General features: G+C 41.4%; 1 protein-coding gene across 1 annotated transcript in view; it reads left to right on the plus strand.

Annotated features, from left to right (window-relative positions):
- CAPN5 (calpain 5) overlaps positions 1–27,381 on the plus strand; it is a 45,715-nt gene extending 18,334 nt beyond the window's left edge. The window contains exons 3-12 of the mRNA XM_042456919.1: positions 9,522–9,730; positions 10,848–11,040; positions 12,220–12,413; positions 12,935–13,012; positions 15,304–15,499; positions 16,899–17,021; positions 18,966–19,162; positions 21,327–21,448; positions 22,673–22,809; positions 23,396–27,381. Coding sequence (XP_042312853.1) covers positions 9,522–9,730; positions 10,848–11,040; positions 12,220–12,413; positions 12,935–13,012; positions 15,304–15,499; positions 16,899–17,021; positions 18,966–19,162; positions 21,327–21,448; positions 22,673–22,809; positions 23,396–23,578 — 1,632 coding nt within the window. The 3' untranslated portion in view covers positions 23,579–27,381. The remainder of the gene's footprint in view (positions 1–9,521; positions 9,731–10,847; positions 11,041–12,219; positions 12,414–12,934; positions 13,013–15,303; positions 15,500–16,898; positions 17,022–18,965; positions 19,163–21,326; positions 21,449–22,672; positions 22,810–23,395) is intronic.
- Positions 27,382–27,771: the final 390 nt, after the last annotated feature.

Genomic DNA, 27,771 nt, shown 5'->3' on the forward strand with positions numbered 1-27,771 from the left:
GCAGGTTTTTCACTTTCATGGGGTCCCAAGCCCCTAACTCCAGCAAATGTGGAGGGTCCACTGAAATAGACTAAGATTTAATTTGGAAAGGATTTTATGCTAACCAGTCTTATTTAGCTGCGTCTGCCTGTCTGCAACAAACTACCCTGGCATATTTTTAAAAAGCATAAATCAAAATAAGTTTAGTCTCCAGAGCAGAACTAATATGAAAATTGGGGGCCAATGCAAGAAAAAATAATCTTTGGAGCATTTTAGAAGCCTTCAAGTGATTCCTAGAATATTCAAAAAATTATAGTTTATTTATGCAAGGCTTACCTGACCTGGTTGTTTCATTTCACATGTACATTATGGAGTTTATCACACGAAGCAGATTGAGAGTTTATCCTGTGGATATCTCGGGAAAATCGCGTAATTATGCAAAACAATTTCACATGTCATTGCACAAAACCCATAATTAAAACGGTCACAAAGAAGCATTAGCATTCATCTTTTTTACTTGTGGGATTTCAGGCACAATGTATTTCCAATATCACTTTATTGGCACAGTTGTGTGTGATAACCATTCGCGCAATTACTCATCATTTTCGCTTTATTTTCGGGATGCTTTAAATGCGCTTTAGTCTCTCTTTAATTCCAAAATTAGCCCCAGTGTGATAAACTTGATGGTTAGTTTTAAATAAAAGGTTTGCTGAAACAGGTTGACCTTCTCTTCTTTTTTGCGGAGTAGAAACCTCTCCCTCGTCTTTCCATGTCCTTTCTGCCTCTGGCACCAAAGCTTCTGTTAAAGGTCTAATATCACATTGACTTTTTCAACTGAGTTATACATGGACTTTGCTTTTCAGTGCAACAAACTCTTGTCAGCCTGGGATTTGGGTTTATGCATTCATCTGTAACGGAAAATAAAAATAAGTATATTTGCAGACCTTCATACAGTAATCCATTTGAAAAGAAAAATAATAATAGAGAATAAGAGAATATACAATAAAAGTCTGCTTACAATGAGTTTTCTGGCCTGCAGTCTTTTTTTGTAACAATGGTGGAGATTTATTTTCATGTATGTTTGGTTTAAAATGTTTGTCATTGCTCTTTTTGTCTAAGGCCTGTTACAGACTGCCAAAATAAAGCTGCTTTGGGTCTCTTTGGAGATATGCTATTTAAATGATGCACGGGTCCTAAGAGTCTGGAGGTCGCGCCAAAGCCACATTCAATTCCTAAGCACTGGAGTGTAGCTTTGGTGCAGCTTCCGGATTCTTAGGATGCATGCATCATTTAAACAGCATACCTCCAAAGAGACCCGAAGAAGCTTTATTTTGGCAATCTGTAACAGGCCTATGTAAAATGCCCCCAAACAGCTAGGATCACAGTTTGATGACAACCTTGCTCCTCTTGTAGCAAATATCCGATCATGCAGGGCAAGGTTGGGAACACCAAATGTTGGACTACAAATCCCAACAGCCCATGGTGGAAGCAAGAGAATGTTGGGCATTGCAATCCAACATTTGGAGAACCACACAATTCCCATCCTACTTGCAGTGGAAATGGTCACCCTCTCAGTGGTAAATGAGTTACTAGTCTTGTTATCCCAGGCTGGATGGGGCTGATGGGAACTGGAGTCCAACAAACACCTGGAGGTCCACAGCTGGAATTGTGGATTGTCACTCAACCCCACGGTTCCTGTCCATCAGAAGAGTTCTGCAGGATTGGCCCATAGGCTGACATTTCCCAGCCCTGCGATCCACCAGTGCAGAGCCTAAACTTTCCTCTGGCTGCATCTGCACTGCAGAAGTAATCCAGTTTGACACCACTTTAATTGCCATGGTTCAGTGCTATGGAATGCTGGAATTTGTAGCTTTGTGAGCTATTTAGCCTTCTCTGTCAGAGAGCTCTGGTGCTGCAACAGATGACAAATCCCAGGATTCCATAGCATGGATCCATGCCTGTTAAAGTGGTGTCAAGCTGCATTAATTCTGTAGTGTGGATGTAGCCTTCGTAGCATCCCACGGACCATACCAGCTGGGGGACCTGCAAAAGTAACTTTCCCAACTGCAGGTGCTTACTTACCATTCTTCGGTAGTGAAAGAATGGGATGATTATTGAACTGAGTTGGAGGGCATGGAAATATAACCTGCCCTCTGGCCCTTCCATACTATAATGCTTCTATGAGGGCTTTCTATTATTATTATTATTATTAACCTTTATTTATAAAGCGCTGTAAGTTTACACAGCGCTGTACATCAATTTTTTAGTCAGACGGTTCCCTGCCCTCAGGCTTACAATCTAAAAGACACGACACAAAAGGAGAAGGGAATGGTGGTGGGGAATAGGATCAGGTCCAGCAGATCTTTTCCACCTCCGAGGCCTGGACCAAGGCAGATGGACTGGAGGAAGGGCTTGGCTTCTTGATGGATGGTTAGAAGGAGGCTTCCTGGGTCAGAGAGGGGCTCACCTCTGGGAATGCTTCTCTAAACAATATAGTCTTTAATTCAGTTTTGAAACTGGGCAGAGAAGTGATGAGGTGTGCATGTGGGGGAAGAAGGTTCCAGGAGTAAGGGGCAGCAAGCGAGAAGGGACGAATTCGGGAGGGGGCAGTGGTAGTCCTACATTGTGACAGGAGACCCTGACTACCAGAGCGGAGGGTGCGAGTAGGAATGTAAGGAGAAAGAAGGTCAGATAAGTAAGGAGGGGCCAACCCATGGAGGGCTTTGAAAGTCAGTAACAAAAGCTTGTACCGGATGCGAAAGGGGAAGGGGAGCCAATGAAGGGAGGATAAAAGAGGAGAAACATGGTCAAAGCGGCGAGCGGATGTGACAATACGGGCAGCTGAATACTGGACAGATATTAAAGGATGGAGGTGTGAAAGAGGAAGCCCTGTTAGAAGGAGGTTACAATAATCTAGTCGCGAAACCACTAGGGCATGGACTAGAGTCTTGGCAGTAGAGATTGAGAGGAATGGACGGATCTTGGCAATGTTGTGGAGAAAGAATCTACAGGTCTTTGCGGTGGCCTGGATCTGGGGAATAAATGACAGAGAAGAGTCAAAAATGAAGCCAAGACTGCGGGCTTGATGAACCGGTTGAATAGAAGTGTCGTCGACAGAAACAGAAAAGGAATAATGAAGGGTGGGTTTAGGTGGAAAGACGAGAAGCTCAGTCTTAGACATGTTGAGCTTCAAGCGCCGAAGCCGCATCCACTGAGAGATGGCAGTCATTTCTACATGATTCTTTATCGGAAGGCAATTTCTTTAAAATCTCAGAGCCTTATTTCTGTGCAAACATGGTTAGATTTGGGTTGCAGGAGAGAGCTAGGACGGGAACTTCATTGAGCTGCCAGTGTTGTGCCAATTCATCACTTAGCACTCTCTGTGGCTCTTGAAACAAGAACGAGGAACCTTTCCTTTTCTGACTTAAATTCAATTTCAATTTCACAAGGCCAAAGGCTAATGGGATAATGCAGAGCCAAAGTAAAGTGCCCAGGGCCAGATCGTAATTCTTAGCAATGCTGATATTTCCCCGAAGCTGTTGTATGGGTTCAAGCCGTTTCCGACTTATGGCCACCCAAAGGCAGATTTTATGGGGCTGAGAGTGTGTGACTTGCCCAAGGTCATCCAGTGGGTTTCTAAGCAGGGAATCGAACCCTGGTCTTCAGAGTCACAGTCAAATACTCTACCAGCCTGAATTGTATATATGTCTGCTCAGGAGTAAAGCCTGGTATGGCAGCTGTCAATCATGCTGAGTAGAGCTCAGTTATGCATCTATTGTTATTTTGTGCCTTCAAGTCATTTCTGACTTACGGCGACCCTATTATGGGGGTTTCTTGTCAAGCGTCTTCAGCGAGGGTTTGCCATTGTCATCCTCTGAGGCTGAGAGAGTGTGACTTGCCCAAGGTCACCCAGTGGGTTGGCATGGCCGAGCTGGGATTCGAATCCTGGTCTCCAGAGTCCTAGTCCAATGCTCAAACCACTACGCCAGGCCGGCTCTGGGTCTGTCCTGAAGTCAAACACCAAAAGAAAAGCCAAGGAGGAAAAATCTTCTGAACAGATAATTTAAAAAGTATTAACAGGACATTAAATAAGACTGCAGCAACATGGGGAAGGCAAACAACAGAAGCCTATAATATAACAACCTATGAGGGCATGTCATACAAGCAAACTACAACTATATAACGGTTTCAACAGCAAATATACAAATGACAACCATATAATTGTTTCAGCAATAAAGGGTTAGCAAGTCAGTATGTCATAAAGAACAGTAGCACCCTACAAGCAATACAATATGGCAAGGTGTAACAACTTGTAAAGCCATGTGCAGCCAGATAAAAACTATGTTGCAAAAGCAGCTGCATTGTCAAGAAATAGTCCTAAAACCTGATATGGAATTTCACAATTAAAGCTAAAGCAATGGAAATATCCAAGTCTATCCAAAGATCCATGTGAGCTGGACATGGGAGTAAAATAAAATCCCAAAGCTGAAAGGTAAGATTCGTCACAAACAGAATATATTAGGATCCGGAGATCTGAAGTAATGTAGGAATTTACCCTATGAACCTAGAAGACAAAAATGATGCAAGCTTACTACAGTACTTCAGAAACAAAAGAGGAATAAAAGAGAAATGTGAGGCAATAATAAAGGGGGGAAAACAGACAAAATAGTAAGAATGTAATAACTCAAAGAGGTGGAATAAAGAAGACTATGACTTTTTATGTATTTATTTCCATTTGTTAAATGCTTTACTCAATGATAGCTCATCGCGAGAGTACAAGCAATAAAAGGCGATACAAGAGGAATAATATATAGGAGCTAGCAATGTATTAATTATTGTATATAAAACGGCTTTTAATACTTACGTTGTTTGCACGTTTGTTGGTCTGTATTTGAGTAATGTAGGATTACTTGTTTTTTTTATATACACAGTGGAGAAAATGAATAAAAATGAAAATACAAAAAAAGAAATAAAAGAGTGTATATCAAGGCTTGATAGTATATATATATGCAAGCAGTGTTAATGAGTTAGATCGAACCAGTGGCTTGATAACAGAACTGCCAGACTTTAAAGTATCTAATTCCTTTAGATAAGGATAAGAAGATTTACACCATATTAGGAATCAAAAAGTGTTAATGAACAGAAAGAAGAATGACCACCAAAAGAAAATAAAATAGAACTGGTCCACATAACAACAGATATATATTTTTTTCCTTTGGTGATTTGCCATGTTTGGAGACCTTCTCTTGTTAACTCTTATTCAGGAGTTGAAGCTCGGTTCCATGGTGCAGATTCCTGGGCTGCAAAGAGAAGCTTTGTTCCATTCAGTGCCTTTTTGCATCTACATTGCAGAATTAATGCAGTTTGACACCGCTTTAACTCCCATGGCTCCATCTGGTGGTATCCTGGGATTTGTAGTGGTACCAGAACTTTCTGACAGAAGGCTAAATATCTCACCAAACTACACATCCCAGAATTCCATAGCATTGAACTATGGCAATTAAAGCAGTATGAAACTGCATTAATTCTGCAGTGCAGATGCAGCTGGGAGTCCTTGCCAGGTCAGGACCTGACAATGCTGCAGAGCCTTTCTTTTAGGCCACACCATAGCACCAGGGCTGGGAATCATGTGGCACTCCCAATATTGATGGATTGTAGTTCCCAGCATTCCTCACCTCTATCTATGTTGGCTAGGATAGCTGGGACTTGCAGTCAACCACACCTGGAGGGTTGCATGATTCCCATTCCAGAAATGCACTGTAGATTCTTGGTTGTTGTTATTTGCCGCCAAGTTGAGGATGACTTATGGCAACCCTTTTAGTGAGAGACCTCCAAGGTCCTTGGTCATCAACTGCTCAAGTCTTGCAAACTCAGGGCTGTGGGTTCCTCAATTGATTCAATCTATTTGTAGTATGGTCTTCCTCTTTTCCTGCTGTAGATTCTACAACCTTATATTCTCTTGAGTTACAGGGTGCATCTACACTATAGAAATAATGCAGTTTGACACCACTTTAAATGCTGTTGCTCCATCTTATGGAATCATGGGATTTGCAGTTTTGCAAAGTCCTTAGCCTTCCCTGCCAAAGAGTGCTGGTGCCTCACAAAACTATCATTCCCAGGATTCTGTAAGCTGAAGCCATGCCAGTTAAACTGCATTATTTCTACAGTGTAGATGCTCCCACAGACAAGGTTCTGGGAGGTCTTGCTTGCTCTGTCAATTTAGAAAGACATTTTAAAAAAAGTCCCCTTGAACCTCTGCTTGCCAATGACACTGAACTCAGAATTGGTGCTTTGGCAGTTATATTGTCCACAATATATTGGCTTTGAGAAGTTTATATTAAATTCAAATTTCATTTTTAATGGGGTTACCGGAAGATGTAACCTTTCCACACTCCATTATTTATTTTAGATTAAAAATCTGCTTTAAACCATCGTTTCAAATATTTGTGTTTTAAGGATCATCTCAAATTCTCCCTGCCGGAATGGCCTTTCGCCCATCTCTCTGATTTCTGCATCTTACAAGCGAAGATTGCCAGAGTATATCTGTATTACAAGGAGAAATGGAGTCTTTTCTCCTTGATCCATTACTTGAGGGACTATGAAATGATAAGAGCAAATCTTAATAGTTCCAATTTGACATTAGGGGGTGCAGGTTTGCATTTTCAACTTACTCTTTGCTTCCCTTTCTAAAGATTTGGCTCCAAGAGGCAGGGAGTAGCATAAATATTAAATGATTATTTTAAAACAATGTGCCACTCTGTGGCATTGAGTGGAACTATTTTATCTGTGTTTATGGTGTGTCAGTTGCTAATGGACTTTTAGGGTGATGCTTGTGATGAGTTTGCCCACTTTCTCAGACCACCCAAAGCAATTATGGATGCTGCATTTGCTTTTATTTCTAGAATGAGGAAATGATCCATGCTATTATGTCCAGCAGTAACCAAGGGCAAAAATGCTCTTCCACTGCAGCCTTTCCACCCACCATAATAGAGTTCTCTTGGGCAACTCTCTTCTTATTCACCCTGGCATCCTTTCACACTATAGTATTATAGCACTATAATTCCACTTGAACACACACAATTCCATACTATGGAATTCTGGCATTTGCAGTGTAGGAAGGGGGACTTACAATTCCCCAAACTAGAATTCCCTAAAATACTAATCCCAGGACCCCATTGGATGTAGCCATGCCAGTTAAAGTAGATTCATTATTTAGATTCCAGTAAGTTTTCTTTCTCAGTCATAGGTTGAAGTTGGTTTGCTGCTGATGTAGGCCACACTGTTACAGATCTACTGCCTTGCTTTGTATATTTTACCATCATCGTTTTGTGCCTTCAAGTCATTTCCAACTTATGGTGACCCTAAGGTGAACCTATAATGGGGATTTCTTTGCAAGTTTCTTCAGAGGCAGTTTGCTGTTGCCATTCCCTGAGGTTGAGAGAGTGTGACTTGCCAAGGTCACCAGTGAGTTTACATGGCTGAGTTGGGATTTGAATCCCCATTGGCTCTCATAAATGCTCTGCTCTACAAGATACCTGTATACTAAGACTTTTTTTGCCTATAAATTCCAAACAAAGCCAGTGAGACATAAACTGCCTGCATCTGCTCTGCAGAAATAATGCAGTTTGACACCGCTTTAACTGCCACAACTTTATGGTTTGGAATCCTGGCATTTGCCAGTTTATGAGGCATCAGTACTCTTTGACAGAGACATCTAAAGGCTATGGGAAACTACAAATCCATAGCATTGAGCTGCAGCAGTTGAAGTGATGTCAGATCTCATTATTTCTGCAGTGCAGATGCAGCCCAAGTCATTAAAAAAATCTTTAAAGTTATATTCTCAGGTCACAAAGGTGGCAACTAAATAATCTGGCCGGTGACAGTGGCTACAAACAACAGGAGATGATAAGATTTAATGATAGGGTGGGTCCATGCTGCTTATATTCTGGCAAAATGAAAAACAAATCAAACCAGAAGAAGATTTAGCTCCAGAGTAGGTTTGGCACAAAGAAAAGAAAATCCATCCTCACTCACCACATGATTGACTTATGTAATCCACTCTTCCAAGACGTGGCAGCAATGGCTCCTAATTAAATTGGCTTGTTAAAAGCATTAGACTAATGGATGAGTGGATCGATGGATGGAGGGCTAAGATGCCAAGGGGGGAGTTGAGCCATCTCTCTTGGCAGGTTGATCCACTCAAGGAGGCCAGAAAAAGGAACCCTTTAGATTTTAGATTCTTCCACCGCAGCTTGTCAGAATGTGGTTGCGTGGATTCTTAATTCAAGTGATGGAGATGGATAACAAAGTGCCCACCTTTTACTATAAACCTTTGCAAACTAGCCTGGCTCTTCACCTTCCAACCTAGTGCCCACATTATGTTGCAGGTCCCATTTTTCATATTTCAGAAGCTCGGTTAGAAACTTGTCCTTGAGAGCTAGTGTGATGGCTTAAGTGTTAGACTAGGATTCTGGGAAACCAGAGTTCGAATCCCTGCAGTTCATTCATTCATTCATCGTATTTCTATCCCACTCTTCAGCCACAAAGATTAAGATCGCCCTTAATAAGGCACACAACAAGCACGAAATCTCTCAATTTCCCAAATGTGGGAAAGTTTAAGAATGTATAAGGATAAGGAAATCAGAAGGGGGAATATCATATATATTGAAAAGATGGATAGGATGCAGATTAAATAAGAAAAATAATTAAAGTAGAATAGATAAAAAAGTATTAATAGAAGAGAAATAAGAAAATCAGAATATATGTATTAGAGAGAAAAGCAATGGATAGAGAGGTATGCAATAGTTGTATATAAAGATAAGATAAAGAAATGATAATTGAGATTAAATAATGGAAGAAGAAATAACATTGGTTTATGATTATTATGTTTTGAAGAAAACTGGATTGTGAAGATTATGAGATATTTGAGCTATTGTGATATTTGGGCATTATGACATTGAAACACTGATGATATGAAGATAAAGTTTATTGATATTGTGTTTGGAAAATGAATAAAAATTATTGAAATCTATCAATTCCCCATTGAACACTAAATGGTGCCCTTTGGTGCCATCTGCAGTCAACATTTGTAGTGGTAGGAATAATAGCAAATTCAAGATGTGATCTTTTGAATAAGAAGATGGAAAATGTAAGCGGGTTTGAAACATTGTAGTGCCTTAGTCAAAGTGATAGGTGCAAATAGCTTTGCAGGAGAGGGATCTCAGTGTGCTATGTAAGATCATCCCAAGCCACAGAGGGAAGCAAAACATACTTTCCTGTCATGCTATGGAATTCTGGGAATTGTAGTTGTGTGAGACATTTAGCCTTCTCTAGCAGAAGGCTCTGGTGCTACAACAAACTACAGTTCCTAGAATTCCATAGCATTGACCTGTGGCAGTTCAAGTGGTATGAACATAGATTATTTTTCAGTATGGATGCAGCCCTTGTATCTCTAGGTAGGAAAAAGGCAAAATATTGATGACGATGGTGGTGGTGGTGATGATGGTTATGTCATCTCTGTTACTCTTCCATCAACAATGCAGGTCATCCCAGATTGGAAAGAGCAAGAGTGGTCGGCTGAGAAACCAGAGAACTATGCTGGGATTTTCCATTTCCATTTCTGGCGCTTTGGTGAATGGGTGGATGTGGTGATCGATGACCGCCTGCCCACACTTCACAACCAGCTCATCTACTGCCACTCCAACTCCAAGAATGAACTGTGGTGTGCGCTGGTGGAAAAAGCCTATGCCAAGTGAGTAAACCCATCAGACATCAGGGCAAAACAGGACAGGGAATATGGGGTTTCCATAGAGCCCTATGGCCAATAAGGATCACTTTTCCCTTAGGGGACTACAGTTCTCAGGTTTCATTGGGGATGAGTCCCACTCTAGTGTGGTACCCTGTGAGTGGCATATGCAGGTGGAAATCAAGTTTACATTTATATATGGTTTTTATTTTTTGGTTGATACAGGGGTTGGTATTGCCTTCCTTCCTCTGACAAAGGTTTCCCCCAGACTTCTGTGGAGAGCAGCAGGGAGGGCCCTGGTGGCGCAGTGGTTAAATACCTGTACTGCAGCCATTCACTCAAAACCAGAAGGTTGCGAGTTCAAGACCAGCAAAAAGGGCCCAAGCTCGACTCAGGCTTGCATCCTTCCGAGGTCGCTAAAATGAGTACCCAGACTGTTGGGGGCAAATTAGCTTACTCGCTAATTAGCTTACTTGCTGTACACCGCTATGATCTTAGGAATAGCGGTATATAAATAAAACAAATTATTATTATTATTATAACTCCAGTTCTGCTGGCACTTACTGGGTAAAGTTGCTATTACAGATTGAATCTCCCTTATTCAAAATGCTTGGGACCAGAAGCATTTTGGACTTTGGTGTTTTCCAGATTTTGGAATATTTGCAAATACATAATGAGATATCATGGAGATAGGACTGAAGTCTAAACATAAAATTCATTCATGTTTTGTGAATGCTCAAGTCCCATTTGTATGTACCTTATACACATACCCTAAAGGTATGTGAAATCACAATATTCATAATAATTTTGTTCATGAAACAAAGTGCATGTAGATTGAGTACACAACCATCAAAAAGTTGGTATACATTGAACCATCAAAAAGCAAAAGTGTCATTATATCAGCCACCCATGTGGGCAATTTTGGATTTCAGAATTTCGAATAAGGGAGGCTTAACCTGTAGCAGGAATTATCCTTGTAATAGCTAGAGGGCTAGTAGTCATAGTACTGGTATTACTCCGTGTGTTATTTTGCTTGTAGTAGTGGCACACATCACTCCTCAAACGGAGGATAGGATCGGTAATATTTGCTCTGGAGTAAATACATCTCTTTCCCCACATTCAGACTCTCAGGATGTTACGAAGCCTTAGACGGAGGCAACACAGCTGATGCCTTAGTGGATTTCACTGGCGGTGTGTCAGAGCCCATTGATCTCTTGGAAGGAGGCTATGCAAATGATGAAGCCAAACAAAGCCTTCTTTTTGAGCGGGTCCTCAAGGTCCATAATCGAGGCGGTCTCATCAGCAGCTCTATCAAAGTAAGGAACCTAATTAAGGTGTTGCTTATGTGGGGAGAGAGATTTCCAGATGTTACAATCCAATAGAAAAGAGAAATTGATTGGAGTGAGGAACATTGAACCTGCAGTCAGTAGGCCATAGAGCAGCAGTTCTCAACCTGTGGGTCGCAACCCCTTTGGAGGTTGAATGACCCTTTCACAGGGGTCGCCTAAGACCATCAGAAAACACATATTTCTGATGGTCTTAGGAACCAAGACACCACAACATGAGAAACTGTATTAAAGGTTCGCAGCATTAGGAAGGTTGAGAATAACTACCATAGAAGATCAACATAGCCCACCAGCTCATAGCTATGAAAAAAGCTCTCTCTCTGCAACACCTGAATCCTAAATCCAATGAAGGTTGTTGTCCATCACATCTGGAAGACATCCTGTTGTGGAAGATTGCTCCAGAGTAGGAAGCCATATTTCTTGTCCTGAAATACAGCAGACAATTGGAAGTATCTCCCCAGAAAACAAATCTTTAGATTCCACAGAATGGAAACAACAGGTAAAGAAATAATGCAGTTTGACACCACTTCAACTGCCATGGCTCAGTGCTGTGGAATTCTGGGATTTGTTCCAAAGTCTGGGAGCAGCCACAAAGAAGGCCCTGTCCGCTTGTTCCCACCAATTAAACCTGAGAAGGTGATGAGACAGAGAGAAGGGCCTCTCCAGAAGATCTTAGTTCTCTGGTGGGGTCAAATAGGGAAATACGGTCCTTTAAACAGCCTGAACCTATGCTTATCTTGCTTCAGAGACTTTGACTGCATCTACACTGTAGAACTGATACAGTTCAACACTACTTTAACTCCCATGGATCAGTGCTATGGAATTGTGGTATTTATAATTTGGTGAGCAGTTTAGCCTTCTGTCTCAGAGAGCTCTGATGCCACAACAAACTGCAAATCTCAGGATTCCATAGCATTGAGCAATGATAATTAAAGTGGTGTCACACGGCATTAATTCTGCAGTGCAGATTCAGCCCAAGAGGTTGTATGATGCCCCAGGACATTTAATTCAGGCACCTTAATTTCCTTCCATCTTGGGCACCCTTGCCCATCGTTCCCAGGCCAGCTTCCTTTCAGCAAAATTTCTATAAAAAATGTAAAAAGTTGTCCTAATAAATACTTTGTATGCTTCATTTCTTCCCTTGGCAAGGCCACCTCAGCTGCTGACATGGAGGCACGCCTGGATTGCGGACTGGTCAAAGGACATGCCTACGCTGTGACAGATGTGAGGAAAGTCCGTCTGGGCCATGGACTCCTGGCCTTTTTCAAGTCAGAGAAGCTCGAAATGATCAGGCTGAGGAATCCCTGGGGGGAGAGGGAATGGAATGGACCATGGAGCGACACGTGAGTTAAAGCCAAAGGAATGGGTGCAAGGATCATGGCGAGTATCCAACCTGCTTCTAACTGTAAGCCTTGGTACACAAAAGAGCTTAGGAACTTGAGCCAGGCTGGACAATGACTAGAGTGCCACTGGCAAAAAACTCAACTCTCATGTGACAAGACACACCAATCCGGAAAAGACATACCACTCCTGAAAGTAAAAAGTGACTGATTTTGTCCACTTTCTGTGAGGGTTAATGTTGGATTAATGCTCAGTGCCCCCAACAGTCTGAAAATGATCCCGCTTTTACAGGATTTGTCCACTTTCTATGTGGGATGCTCCCCGATGTCATCTGAAAAAGATCCCGCTTTTGTGGGATTTTCCCAATTTAAATTACATTTTGCACAAGATAAACTGTGTCATAAACTCCACATACACTTAGCCCCAGAAAACTCCATGATCAGTTTCCTTTAGAGTCATCATAAGCTGGAAACGACTTGAAGGCACACAACAACAACAGTGCATTCTTCTTTTCATCTTGTAGCTCTGAGGAATGGAAGAAGGTCAGCAACAGTGAGAGAGAAAAGTTGGGGATGACTGTGCAAGACGATGGAGAATTCTGGTATGTCATGCCAATAAAATATTTATTTTTATATTGATTAATTTAATCTCTGTCCTGCCTTTCTGACTCCCCCCTGCAAAAAAAAAAAGGCATTTAAGGCAGCCAAAGGTAATAAAAAACTGATTAAAAACAAAGTCTTGATAAAAACAAAGCACAAATGTAAAGAAATTCAAAGGTATTGGCTTGGAAAAGTTACTTTTTAGACAACATCTCCCTGGGGGATTCTTGGGATCCCAAAAGTAACTTTTTGACTCTCTTAAAAAGGCAGGTAAAAACACAACAATAAATTTGCAACATATCAATGAAAGTCTCCATATGCTGTCAGGTGGCTATCAGGGACATTTTATTCATGTTTTTAACATTGTGGGGGCATTTTTGACCTAAGAGAAACTTTTTTTTTCTTTTTAATAAAACAAAGTGAATGGAAGTCAATTCCTATTTCAAAAAAGGCACCTCTTCGACATAAACTGGTGGAGGGATGTGTCAGAGGTGCCTCCTCCCCATACTCCTGAGGACATCTGAGGTGGACATTTATTATTATTATTATTATTATTATTATTATTAGTAGTAGTAGTAGTAGTAACCCGATCTTTTCCCAGGACTGGGACTCAGAATGGCTTCTCAATAGAAAAAAAACAATATACAGTAATTAAAAACATAGAAAAGAGGTACATTAAAAAAAGAATTCAATTATTACAGTGTTAAAATAGATAACTATTAAAAGAATCTATTAAAGGATAACTATTAAAGGAAATTTTAAACCCATGGGACTTGTCCACCATTAAAACCGCTCTGGAGGGACTACACTTTGCCCATCTCTGTTACAGGGGAAGGTGGCTTACACACGGAAAGGTTTACACACTAAAAAGTGTGCCCAAGTAGTGGGGCAGGATGGAGGAAAATGTTGATGAAACGATTAGCAAAATGGCCCCTGCTAACCTGTTCCACCACACAACTGAAAGAATACACGGAACTTGGAAAAAACTGCATTTTGAGCTCCAATCCCCAGCATCCTGCTGGCTGGGGAATTTGGGGAGTTCGGGTTCAAAATTCTGTTTTCATTTTCTGTGTATGGCTGTGAAAGCGAGCCAGTGAAGAAAGCTGATAGAAAGAAATCAACTCATTTGAGATGCAAGACCAATAAATGGGTCCAAGAGTAAATCAAGTCTCCCTAGAAGCCAAGATGACTAAATTGAGACTGTCGTACTTTGGACATACAGATCGAGTACCACTAATCTGGAAATCCAAAGCCCTCAAAAAACCCAGACTGTTTTGCCATCATTTGCTTGCTTCTTCCTTCGAGGCAGTGACTGTGATGCTCCTGCTCAGATCTTCCATTTCTCTCCAGCCTTGCATCTCATACACAGCATAATAGCAAATACATGAGATACAAAGCTGGAGCAAGATGAATGAGCAGAAGTGCCACAGCCACCACTGCCTCGAAGCTGGAAGAAGGTGGCTGGTGGCCAAAAGATATGAGGCTAGAGAAAAACTGAGGATCTGTGAAATAGTGAGAATCCAAATGTAGTGCTCAGTGTGATTCCACACCTCCTGCCATTTCACAGATCCTTGCATCCCTTTCCAGTCTTGCAAATACAAATATGTACTACGCTACTTGTTTATTTCAAAATCCTAAAGAAAAGTCCAACTCTGAAATGTTTCTGGTCCCAAGCATTTAGAATAAGGGATATTTGACCTGTATCATGAAAAGTCATAATTCCTTAGAAGAGATAATAATGCTCAGCAAGATAAAAGGCAGTAGGAAAAGAGGAATGCCCTCTTTCAGGGGGACTAGGAGGTCTCTCATTCATAGGATTACCATAGGTCAAAGTCAACTTGATGGCAGTTAGCAGCAACAAAGTTCAAAAAGCATCATTTCCAAACTCCGCTTTATTTGAATGTGAGAAACGCATGCCGGGAGAAATAAGTGCCATAGTTTCTCCAAAATGCCCTCCCCATATTGAAACATCTCAGTATGTTCTGTGGGAGTTTTTCTGCAAAGAGATACATATGAGATGGTGAAAAAAATATGTTTTTCTGCACAGAAAGTATGTTTTCTTGCATAGAGAAGGCCACGGTATTTCTCCTTTGACGAATTCTCTCATTTTGGGATGTTTGAATACAGAGTGAAAACTGTGCAGAAGTCTTCCTGACCGAGATTCCCGACTGTTGAGAAAACCATTCAACTGGGAAACAAATAATTAGGAATGTTCTTTCTGTCTCTGATAGGAAGTACAAGACTCATGAAATCTGGTCAAGCCATGAATCAAAATTTATTTTTCCTGCCCTAGGATGGCGTTTGATGACTTCTGCAAATACTTCACTGACATTATCAAATGCCGTCTCATTAACACATCTTACCTGAGTATCCATAAGACTTGGGAGGAGGCAGTCTTGCGGGGAGCGTGGACAAGGCATGAAGACCCCTTGAAGAACCGATGTGGAGGTTGCATCAATAACAAGGAGACTTTCTTGCAAAACCCTCAGGTGAGAAGACTTGGGGTGCATATATGCTGTCAAAAGAATGCAGTTTGACACCACTTTAAGTGCCATGGCTCCATCCTGCAGAATCCTGGGATCTGTGGGGAGCCAGCACTCTTTGGCGGAGAATGCCAATGACCAAGTAAAACCAAATCCCAGGATTCCACAGGATGGATCTACAGCCCTTAAAGTGGTGTCAAATTGCATTATTTCTACAATGTAGATGCACCCAAGAAAGGTGGATTGGTAGATAATTCATTACAGCCCAAGGGGTGTAAGTGGTCTGCCAAAGTCCATGTGTGTGTCTTTGTATTTGTGTGAACAATGTGCAACAAAGAATGCACATGAGTTCTTTCTGCAGCTCAACTGAAGAAAGTAGTACATTAAGGGTATTGACAAATAATTACACCTAGCATTCTTTTGGTGAATTCCAACAAAAGAAGACAAATTGGATTGTTGCATGGAGAGTTGATACGTAGGTAAATCCAACTGGGTTAATTGATCTTCTTTAGTTGCTATGGTTGGGAGTAACCCTAACATTTAGGCCTATGGGAAATAATTGCATGTGTGGAAGTCTGCCTACATAATCATGAACTAAATATACGCATGGCACAATGGCCAAACAAGTACAACCACAGCTGTAAGGGAACTTATACAAGTGTATGACACCAACAGGATTGTGACCAGTGTGTATTTGGAGTGACTAGTGTGTACATTTCAAATGAGTTTTGTGGATCATTATTATACCCCCACATCACAAATAGACATGCTGAAGCTGAGTGGTTGACACTATAGCTGCATCTCCACTGCAAAAATAATCCAGTTGGTCACCTTTTTAACTGTCATGGCTCAATGCTATGGAATTTTGGGATTTGTAATTTGCTGTGGCACCAGAGCTCTCTGATAGAGAAGGCAAAATATCTCACAAGCAACAAACCCCAGAATTCTGTAGCATTGAGCCATGGCAGTTAAAAGTGGTGACAAACTGGATTATTTCTGCATTATGGATGCAACCACTGTCACATCTAAGTGGTGGGAAAAGACAAAGAAATCCCTTAATTGAAGTTCAGTTGAGCATGGGGTCCATTCACATTACACAACTATAGCGGTGTTGTTCTACTTTAACTGCCGTGAGTCTGTCCTGTGGAATCCTGGGATTTGTAATTTTGAGGAGGCACTGGAGCTCTCTGGCTGAAAATTCTAAATTCCCCTCTTATAAACTCTAGAATTCCATAAGAAGCAGGCATGGCAGTTAAAGTGGAATGCTAGTGATATAATTCTGTAGTGTGAATGGGTCCCAGGAATTTCCTTATTTGTAGCTTGGCTACATAGTCTTTCTGTTGCAGCCCAGTTACTCTGCTCCCCACAACTTCCCCTTTTTCTGTCTTTTTTCTTTTTATGGCAGTATGTTTTTGATGTGAAGAAAACAGAGGATGAAGTGCTCATCTGCATCCAACAGAAGCCCAAACGAACCAATCGAAAGGAAGGCAAGGGGGAGAACCTGGCCATTGGGTTTGACATCTTCAAGGTAAGCAAAGTAGACGACAAAGCTGGTATGTGTTTGTGTAGACTACAACTCCCAGATTTCTTCAGCCAGCATTGCAACTCCCAGTATCCCTGGCCAATATGGCCATACTGGCTGGAGGAACCTGGGTGTCGTAGTCTAAAAAGTAACTGTTAAAATTTCACTAAAAAGTCTGTAAGCTGAGGCTGCAGAAACTGTGAAGTGCAGAAACCTCCCTGACTCTTTACTTTTCTGGAAAAAAAAGCCTTTATTTTTAATCCAGTCATTCCTCCAAGAAGCTCAGTACCATGTTTTTAAGGGCAATCCCATTTTGTCCTCACAGCAATCCTGTGAGTTAGGTTAGGCCAGTGATTCCCAAATTTTGGTCCTCCAACTCCCAGAAGCCGCAGCCAGCTTGGCCAACAGTTGGGAATCATGGCAGAGGAAGTTCAAAACATTTAGAGAACCAAAGTTTGGGAACCACTGGATTAGTCTGAAAGATAGTGCCTGTGTCAAGATCACACAATGAATTTCATTCATGTCATAGTTGGTGATTTGAATGCAAGTCCAACATCCTATATATGAGTGTTAGAATCATAGAATCTTAGAGTTGGAAGGGGTCGCAAGGGCCCACAGGTCCAACCTGTTGTGCAAGAAAACACAACTAAAACACTTCAAAAAGATGACCATGCCAGTGTGAAAAATGGCCATCAACCTCTGTTTAAAGAACTCCAGAGAGGGAGAGTCCACCACCACTGCTACAAAGAAGTCTGTTCTGCTAGTAAAGCTGTAGTACAGTCAAGAATTCTTCCTAATGGAAGAATATGTTTTCATGTAATTCAACTCCATCAATTTATTCCCTAGTCTCTGAAGCAATAGAAAACAAGCTTGCTCCATCTTCTACATTTTCTGTCTCTTCAAGTACAGTCTGCCCTTGCCATATGAGGAGGATCCATTCTGGACCCCACTCCCCGTATAAAGCTAATTTCATGTATGCTCGAGTCCCATTTATATGAATGGTGGAGTGCTCCAGTGCATGCATCATTTTGTCCCGCACCACTTGCCATCAGCGTGAGCTTAAAGCCATGTACAGTGAGGGCACGTATGCCGAGGGCAGACTGTATTTAAATATGGCTATCATATCTCCAAGATAAACATGCTCGGCTCCCCAAGCCATTCCTCCACTGAGTGTGGAGTGGGATGGTAGATTTATTGTAGGAGTGGGATGATAGATTTAGTTTTAGAGTACATCAATGGAACGTCTGACAAAAAGCTTTAGTATAACTTCATACCCTGAGAGGAACGCTTAAATGGAGGGAGCCAGCCATAGCCACCTGACAATTTTATTATATAATTCAGTCTCCATTCCTCTTGGATTTGTGATTTTCTCTTCCAACTGATGCTCATCACCCCATAGCCCTCTCTCTCAGAGCTTGGAAAAGTTTTTTATTTTATTTTATTTTGAAACTACAGTTCTAAGAGTGGCTTAGCCAGAATCCTCCGGATGATACAGACTGGGGAATAATGGGTGATGCAGTTCAAAACATAATTGCCCTCATCTCCAGGATGTTTTGCTCAATTTAAAAGAAAAATCCTGCTTTTTCACACTCCATTTTTCCACTGAGCATGCCTCTCTAGGTTCCATTTTTGAAACATTCTTATTGTCAACAAGGTCCTTCTAATGTTCAATCAAAATGTACCCTCCTGTAACTTAAAACAATTAAACCTGGCTCTTCCTTTTGGGGCAGTGGAGAACAAACCTGGACCTCCCTTTTGGAAGAGAGGGACAATATTTGCACTTCCCCAGTCCTCTCGCAATTCATTTGTTGTCCAAGATTTCTCCAAGTCCCCTCTTGACCACACTCTGATGTTGCTTGGCCACATATGTCATGGTTTACCCATCCCACAAGTTGCATTATTCCCACCCCTGCTATGCATAAACTTTCTTTTGTGCTTCTTCCCACTCAGGTGGAGCTGAATCGAACATATCGGATGCACACCTTGCAACCCAAGGTAGCCAGTTCCATTTACATCAATTCCCGCAGCGTCTTCCTGAGGACAGACCTGAAGGAAGGCCGCTACGTCGTCATTCCAACCACGTTTGAGCCTGGACATGTTGCTGAGTTTCTTCTCAGGCAGTTCACAGATGTGCCTTCAGATTTTCAGTAAGGCCCTTTCCACCTTCTCTCCCTCCCTGGTGTGAAGATGTCTCGTTGGGGGTTTGGGAAGACAAAAGAGATTTGAGAGAAAAAAGGATGTGGCCATGCTGGCTGGGGGATTCTGGAAGCTGTAGTCCATAAGATTTGTAGTCCACAGAAGCACTTGAGGGAACCTGGTATTGTTCAGCTGAAAGCTGTGCCACCAGCAGTCTTGGCGGATTGTATTCTGATTACTTTTATTAGATATACATATTCAACTTTTCTGCCTAATGGGACTCAAAGTGGTTTGCAATATTACTTAAAACAGAACCGCTGAAACAACATGGCGTACAAAAGTTTTAAAAGCATTAAACCGTAGATCCAGTTAAAACACTACTTTTAAAATACCAACTTAAAAATAAATTCTTGTGTGTGATAAGTATTAGGGCATAACTGTGGGGATGAAAAATGGAAATTCTACCCTCCCCCAATGAAATTTTCCTTCCGTATAGCATTGCACAGGGGGAGCAACCTTAAAAACAATTCACATCTAGAACTCTTCTGCTTGCTCTGTTGTCCTTCCCTTGGTCATTTTACATTCCCTGCCTCTTAAATTTGGAACATTTGCGGCTTTGACTTTTGTGGATTTGATTAATATGTTCTCTCTAGGAATTGCTAGGTCCTCCAGAGAAACCTTGCTGGAAGTTGACCATAGAGTTGCACTGGAGTACCTAGAGATTTCAAGAGAAAATACTTCTCTAGACATTTCATAGAATCATAGAATCATAGAGTTGGAAGAGACCACTAGGGCCATCCAGTCCAACCCCCTGCCATGCAGGAAATCCAAATCAAAGCATCCCTGACAGATGGCCATCCAGCCTCTGTTTAAAGACCTCCAAGGAAGGAGACTCTATCACCCTCCGAGGGAGTGCATTCCACTGTCGAACAGCCCTAACTGTCAGGAAGTTCCTCCTAATGTTCAGGTGGAATCTCTTTTCCTGCAGCTTGCATCCATTGTTCCGGGTCCTGTTCTCTGGAGCAGCAGAAAACAAGCTTGCTCCCTCTTCAACATGACATCCTTTCAAATATTTAAACAGGGTGATCATATCACCTCTTAACCTTCTTTTCTCCAGGCTAAACATCCCCAGCTCCCTAAGTCGTTCCTCATAGGGCATGGTTTCCAGACCCTTCACCATTTTTGTCGCCCTCCTTTGGACACGCTCCAGTTTCTCAATGTCCTTTCTGAATTGTGGTGCCCAGAACTGGACACAATATTCTAGGTGGGGCCTGACCAGAGCAGAATACAGTGGCACTATTACTTCTCTTGATCTAGACACTATACTTCTATTGTTGCAGCCTAAAATAGCATTGGCCTTTTTAGCTGCCGCATCACACTGTTCACTCATGTTCAACTTGTGGTCTACTTGGACTCCTAGATCCCTTTCACACATAGTTTCATTCAGCCAGGTGTCACCCATCCTATATCTGTGCATTTTATTTTTCCGCCCTAAGTGCAATACCTTACATTTCTCTGTGTTGAATTTCATTTTGTTAGCTTTGGCCCAGCTTTCTAGTCTATTCAGGTCATTTTGAATCTTGATCCTGTCCTCTGGGGTATTAGCTATTCCCCCTAATTTGGTGTCATCTGCAAATTTGATAAGTATGCTCCCAATTCTGTCATTCAGGTCATTGATAAAGATGTTGAATAGCACTGGGCCCAGGACAGAGCACTGTGGGACCCCACTGGTCACTTCTCTCCAGGATGATTTGTAGGTCCTCTAGCATGATTCTGTGGCCAAATTCTGGCAGAATGCTGGAGGACCTAGGGATTCCTAGAGAGGTGTTCTCTTGGGGTAAAAAAGTAGTGGGGTTTTTTATTTGGGTTTTTTCACTTTTACAGGGGTCCTGTGTCCCTAACCCTGGCAAATGTGGAGGTCCTGCTGTATTTATAAAATGCTCCACTGAGGTTTTAAGTTACTGCAATGCTAGAAATCTGGAGGTTGAAGGAGAATTTGCTTTTGAGGGGCAGAACCCTGGTTGAAAGATGCAGTGGCCTCATTTTTCCACCACTGAGGCTACATACCTGATAGGTCTGATGGCACCTTGTCTGTACAGAAGGTGTGTAGAGTTATGGAGCTGGAGACATGGATGTTCCTTGACTGTTTTGTTTCCTCCTTCCTCTTCCTTTTAGGGAGCTGACCCTGGACGAGCCTCCCCACACTTGCTGGAGTGGAATGTGTGGCTATCCACAGCTGGTGTCCCAAGTCCATGTCATCTCAGCTTCTGGACTGAAGAACCATGGCTCTGAAGAAGGTACCAGATCTTGTGCATGCTGATTTCAGACCATGTTTAGCCAAAGGGCAGTGATATGACAAAGAAACACAATAGTAGTTGTATTAATCTGGGGCCTCTGCACCTCAGTGCTTTGGAGCACTTTGGTTTTCAAAAAAATTGACCACCATTTCTTGGATGATTGGCTAGCTTGGCATTTCCTAAATACCTGTGGTGTAATACAGTACTGGTAAGCCTCAGTAAACAAAAAAGGAACCCCTTCCTGTTAGTATGCTGGCATGGTGTAGTGGACCTACTCAACCATATAAACCTACTGGGTGACCATGGGCAACTCATACTCTCTAAGCCTCAGAGGATGGCAATTGCAAATGCGAGTGGAGATTCAAAGTTTGGTCTCCAGAGTCATAGTCAAGAGTCATAATTCAAACCACTATACAATGCTGTCTCCTGTAGCATATCTTGGCAAATCCATGGTTTGAATCTCATCTTTGTCATGAACTCACTTAAGTCCTGTTCTCTCAGCCTCACTCCTTCCACTTGCAATACAGAAGAGCTCTTGCTTGTCTAAATCTGCAAGCATGGAAGAGAGGATGGAGATATTATTGAGGACTTACCTTCTGAGGAGTTTATCTCATCCTACCCAGAAACTAAATTTAAACTGAGAACAACCCATATTTGCAGGTTGTTTTTCAAATGACATTTGGGGTTAACCCATAGATAAAGATGGGGAAAAAACCCATTTGTGGGATGCATGAAAGAGAAATAACATGAAAATAATCCGACCGTAACATCGCCAAAACCAGCTCCTTTTTACTTTCGCTAAATTCTGAAAGTACAAAGAAGCTTTCCATTCTGAGTATTTTTGCATTATTTCTCTTTCATGCCAACGCATCTGACAAAGAACACCTGGATTTTAAAATCCCATTTCTGCATGGGTTTTTACCAATTTGCCCTCTGTGTGATAAACTCATGAGTCTAAATAAGGTAGAAGAGCCACATTCTCGGGCCATGAATACACAGAAAAAGGTACTGAGAATCTTCGCCTGAGAGGGTCAACCTGTCTCTTCCTCAGAGTAGTGTGAGGGGCCAGGTTTGGAGTTCATGAAAAGTATCCATGAGGGATTTGAAGGAAGAACCAAAAGTGACACCTTATAAGGTTCCAGCAGAATCATTTTAAGAAAGGGGGGGGATTCAGTGGTCATAACGAACCTTGGGAGTTTCAGCAGCCATTTTTGTTTTCACTAGGAGTGGATCCCTATGTGATCATAAAGTGCGAAGGGGACAAGATCCGTTCGCCGGTGGTGAAGAATACAACGTCACCAGAATTTGATGTGAAAGCTCTGTTCTACCGGAAGAAGCCAGGGCAGCCAGTCCTTATCCAGGTACCATGGGAGAAGTGGCAGATGGTGTTCACAGTTGTAAATAGTGGCCAACAACCTGTTGAGCAGTTACATGATCAGAAGCTGGACTTAAGATATTGGAGTTGATTGACCAAATATAACACACACACCCCGCAATCCCTACCTTTTCAGCAATATCCCAACCAAAATGTTTCCGAGGCACTGGAGATCAGTATGCCAGGCAGTGAATTCTGTAATATGGTCGCTGGGTGCCTTAAGAGAAGCAGTTGTGGCAGGACTCTGAGGAATCTCTCTGTTTTGGCACACCCTGCAACTAGGGGAACACCTACACAAACAGATAGGATCCAATACTCCCTCGCCATTCATCATGTTGACTAGGGCTTCTGGAGCTGCAGTCCATCAATATCTAGAGGCCCACTTCTGGCCTAAATCCTTGGTTTCTCACCTAGTCAAACATTATCCCAACAACTGGACTTTGGTCTGGATGTGGATGTTCATTATATATGAGGTTTCAGCTAGCATGGTCAGGCTGACAATCAGTTCTGCAGAAATGCAGACAAGCTACTCTCACTTGATCATCCGCCATTTTATGTTCTTCTTCCTCCAGGTATGGAACCATAACCTCATAACAGATGAGTTTCTGGGCCAGGTAACTCTTGCTGGAGACCCAAATGAGCTTCATCCTCTGCACATCGTCCATCTCCAAGACAGGGGCAACAAACGCACCAACGACCTCCCAGGAACCCTTCAGGTGCAATTGCTCACTAGCAGCATCCTGACGAACATCTGAAGGACACCACTGGGACAATTCTTTTGTGCCATATAAACATGTGTGCATATAATCTTGCAATATGAAGTACAGGGTGTCTGAAAATTACTTTTTCAATTTCAGTTGTACAGGAAGCCACTGCTTATTTGACAGGTTGGGGGCTGGAGTACTGTCAAAAAATGAAATCAGCTGAAAAGCAGAAACCAGTCTTTTTTTAGCTTGCAAATGCAAGACTGAACACTTGCAAATCGATTGCAGGGGGGAAGCAGTATGTGGTCAAAAGTACAGAGCAGGATGCCTGTATATAGAACTGAAATTGTAAAGATAATTTTTGGATTTGCTGTACACATTGGCACACACACACACACATATATTCATATATATGCTTGCCAGTGTATGAAGTGTACTGTGCATGCATTCACTTTTAAAAAGGGGACCAGCTCTTTGAGTTTAATTTTTTTTTGTTCTTGTTGTTTTTAAACTTTTATACAAAGGTGCCTTTTTTCAAAAAGTGAAAATGATTATGTTTGTGGGTTGGGCTTATTATTATTATTATTATTATTATTATTATTATTATTTCTAAACAAATCTGAGAAATTGTTTTGTGGCCCATGATGGAAAATTGGGTGGTACGGAGAGGCCTCCAAAGCCACCCCCCTCTTTATGAGTGGCTGCAAGTACAGATGCCATAAGGCTGTATGTTTACAAAGATATCTCTTTCGCTCTCTCAGACGCACACATGTGGTTGGGGAGGTATTTTTGTCGCCATCCCAGAAAACCACAATTCCAAGTTCACCAAAGGGCTCTTGATCTTAACTCACATATCTCCAAGGCTGTTGGTAGTATTTGACACCAAAATAGGAAAAAAAGCAGAAGAAAGATTATGGGAGTTTAGAAAGAAATGGTTTAAATGTGTTCCCTGAATGCTCTTTACCTTTACAAAGGATTGGCATCCAGTGTACTTTTGCCCAGGATGGCTGTGATTCCATACCAATGAAGGAAAAGGTTAGAATATTTTATTGGGTACAGAAAGCTCTGCACCACAGCTTGGTTTTGTTGTTTTACCCAGAGCAAGCTTCTGGTCCTCATTGTTACAAGGATACATTTGACTATGTGCAAGTTATGCCAACAGAAATCTTAGAAAGTCACATTTCCAGTGGCATAAAAATGGGAATTTAGTGTCCTGCATGCCATGTTTTCATTCCCTTTGCCTAGCAAAACTAAAACTAAATTTCATAGAAGAAAAAAATATTGGCTCATAAATAGGAATGGTTAAGTGGACAGCTGGCTCATTAAATTCTCCACCCACTGGAAAAATCTGCTTTGGACAGCTCTTTTGTCTTGATTTCCAGGGAGGGAGACCTGGCTAGTTGGTTGTAGCAAAAATTTAAAAACGGTTTTGTAGCTTCACATCAGATTGGACTGCAATCCACAAAAGCTTATGCTAAATAGAATTTCTTAGCCTTTAACATGCCACAAGACTTTTTTTTACTTTCATTTCAGAAATTTCAGGATCTGTTTCCCACCATTTCAGACCTAACATTTCAGTTATAATAATGACTAGAAACCTATTCTATTTTGAAAGACCTGAGCTCCCTTGCAGAGGTTTAGCATATCCACAGCTCATGATTTCACACTGTTCATCCTGATTCCTAGGAACAGAAAGGAAAATACCTCTTAATAACATTTTTGGTAACAAACAATCTCAGTTAATGAAAGGCCTTTTAAATAAGCAAAGTTTGGGCTCACCCTTTACCTTGTCCCTTTTATACGTACAGTAGTGCCACAAAAAACATGCCAAATTTAGGAAGGTTCAAGAGAAGATGCCCTGCAACAGCTCTGTTAATGAATAAGATCTTCAACACTGTCTTCCATGGATCAGAATACATGTGGAGGTCTTTAAGGTGCCATAGGATTCTTCTTTTTTACTGTCTTCCAGAGGGATATTCTGTAAAAAGCGAATAAATAGAAAAAATAGGGGGGGGGGGGAGCCTGAGTCTCCTACCCTGTGCTAGTCATTTTTGAGAATCTCTGAGGTCGATGAATTTCATCCAGAGACCAGTTGACTGAGAGGGAGGAACATGTCTTGTTTTATAAGAAGCAGGTCCCAGGTTCATTTCCTAAGATGTCCATTTCAAAAATCTCATGAACTGTTTGTTTTAATACAAGGTACTGTTGGGAATCTTGCTTTCTGTAGCCTTCTGGTATCAGTATTACCATACATGCTCAACTATAAGGTGATTTTGTGTATAAGTCGAGGACAGGTTTTGGGGTCAAAATTATGGATTTTGATATGACCTGTGGATAAGCTGAGAGAAAAGGATGAAGCAAAGGAAAACAATGCCAAAGAACTGTTTGTGTTCACCCTGAAGGCTGGATGGATGAAGAGAGAATTATGGTAAATGGTGGCTGTATGATTGTGTAGAGGAGGTGACCAGGCACAAGCGGAGCTAAGGAAACGCATACATGTCAACAAGGATGAAAAGGCAAAGCAAAGAAAATTAGCAGTGATTACAGCCTTTAACTTTAATATGATACCTTTGCCTGATTTTAACCCTGAAAAGCAGAATGCATTGGAAGGAATCTTTAAAATTCAGAATAACATCCAGTGTAGGTTCACCAGACCCCTTCAATGGTCTTACTCACATTCAGCTACAACTGAATGCAATGTGAGGAATAATATTTTTTAGCATTTCCCCCATAACTAAATGCCTATGTACTAGTTTTCTATGTGCAAGAATGAATCATTTTTATTGTTATATTGGAGAGTTAAATTATCATTTTAGATGTTTTAGCACAATTCAGTTCTTTTGCCTGTCCTCTGAAGTTTTTTAGTCCAAAAAGAAATGTACCACTTGATGCTTCTCAGAGCATTGTGGTTCTACTCTCTAGTTCTGAGTCAAGGAAGAGCTTGGCAAAATGCTCTTTATTGGAGTAAAACCCCTGGAATCCCCATGTGAATTCTGGGAGTTGTTTTTCACAACAGTGTGTTTTCCAAGTTTCAAGTACGTACGGCATAAGTAAGAACATAGATATGAGCACATGAATGTATTTTTAACTCAGGCTTGCTGCCTTCCTTTGCAGTTATATATTTATCCAGTGCTGCAAGGGGCAGAGTTGCATATGCCATATCCTTGTTTGTCTGGGCTACCCTTGGTAGAAAAGCTCATTTTAATGTTCAGCCTAATAGAATGCAAGCATCATTTCAAAGTGACGTTATGTTGAACCTGCTAAGCCAGTCAGTTTCTTTACATGGAATACAGGAAGGGAGAATTACTTTATCCTTTACCGCAGGCAGCCAAATGCCCCAAATATCCCTGTGTGCATGAAAACAAGCCCACATGAAATAAGCCATACCAACAAGAGAAGGACAGCTCTTGATGTCATCATGGTTTACAGGGACCAATCCTCTTTTCCTTGGTTTTTTTTAACTCCTCTTTTTTCAAAACGGCAACAGACAACATCACATTCCAGCCATCAGTCTTTTCACTGCTTTTGGGGGAAATATACGGATCAGGGCATTACTAAATCCTTATAGCCATGGTTGATGGTTCTTCACCGACCTGAGATGGGTGGATGGAAGACAATCCATAGGTTAAAAGCTATGCTTTAAGGCTCACTGGTAACTGTCAGACATGTTTAATTTTATGAAGTCATATCAATTGCACTTTATCCGATGAATGCTTTATGACCTGTATGAATGCAAATTGGAGGGAAAGCCTTGATAATACCAACTTTTAAATGCATTGAAATAATTGTCTGTATGAGATTTGGAATTAAAAGCCAAAAATCTAAACAAAACAACAAAACAGCTGTCCAGTCTGTCAATAAATATATGATGCCCTGGTCTTCTTTCCCAGCCCCAGGTGTATATATCTTATTTATATTTATGCACAAGCATGATCTAGAACAGCATTCAGTAAGATTGCTTTTGGGGATACTGTCTGGAATTCCCCAAACAGCTGCCCAGTCTATCAATAAGTATGTGATGCTCTGGTCATCCTTTGCCACCTCTAGATGTTGTACAAATCTTATTTACACTTATACATAAGAGTGATTTAGAACAGAATTCAGAAAGCTTACTTTTGCTAACACTGTCTGGGATTCAGTATTACAGTTACATATTCATAAATTACAGATCTGTAACTGATTTGTATTCATGAAGAATGAATTCATGATGGTGGCATGATTCCCCAGTTTTACGTTAACAGCCA

Source organism: Sceloporus undulatus, chromosome 3 (assembly GCF_019175285.1).
Source record: "Sceloporus undulatus isolate JIND9_A2432 ecotype Alabama chromosome 3, SceUnd_v1.1, whole genome shotgun sequence".
NCBI lineage: Eukaryota > Metazoa > Chordata > Lepidosauria > Squamata > Phrynosomatidae > Sceloporus > Sceloporus undulatus.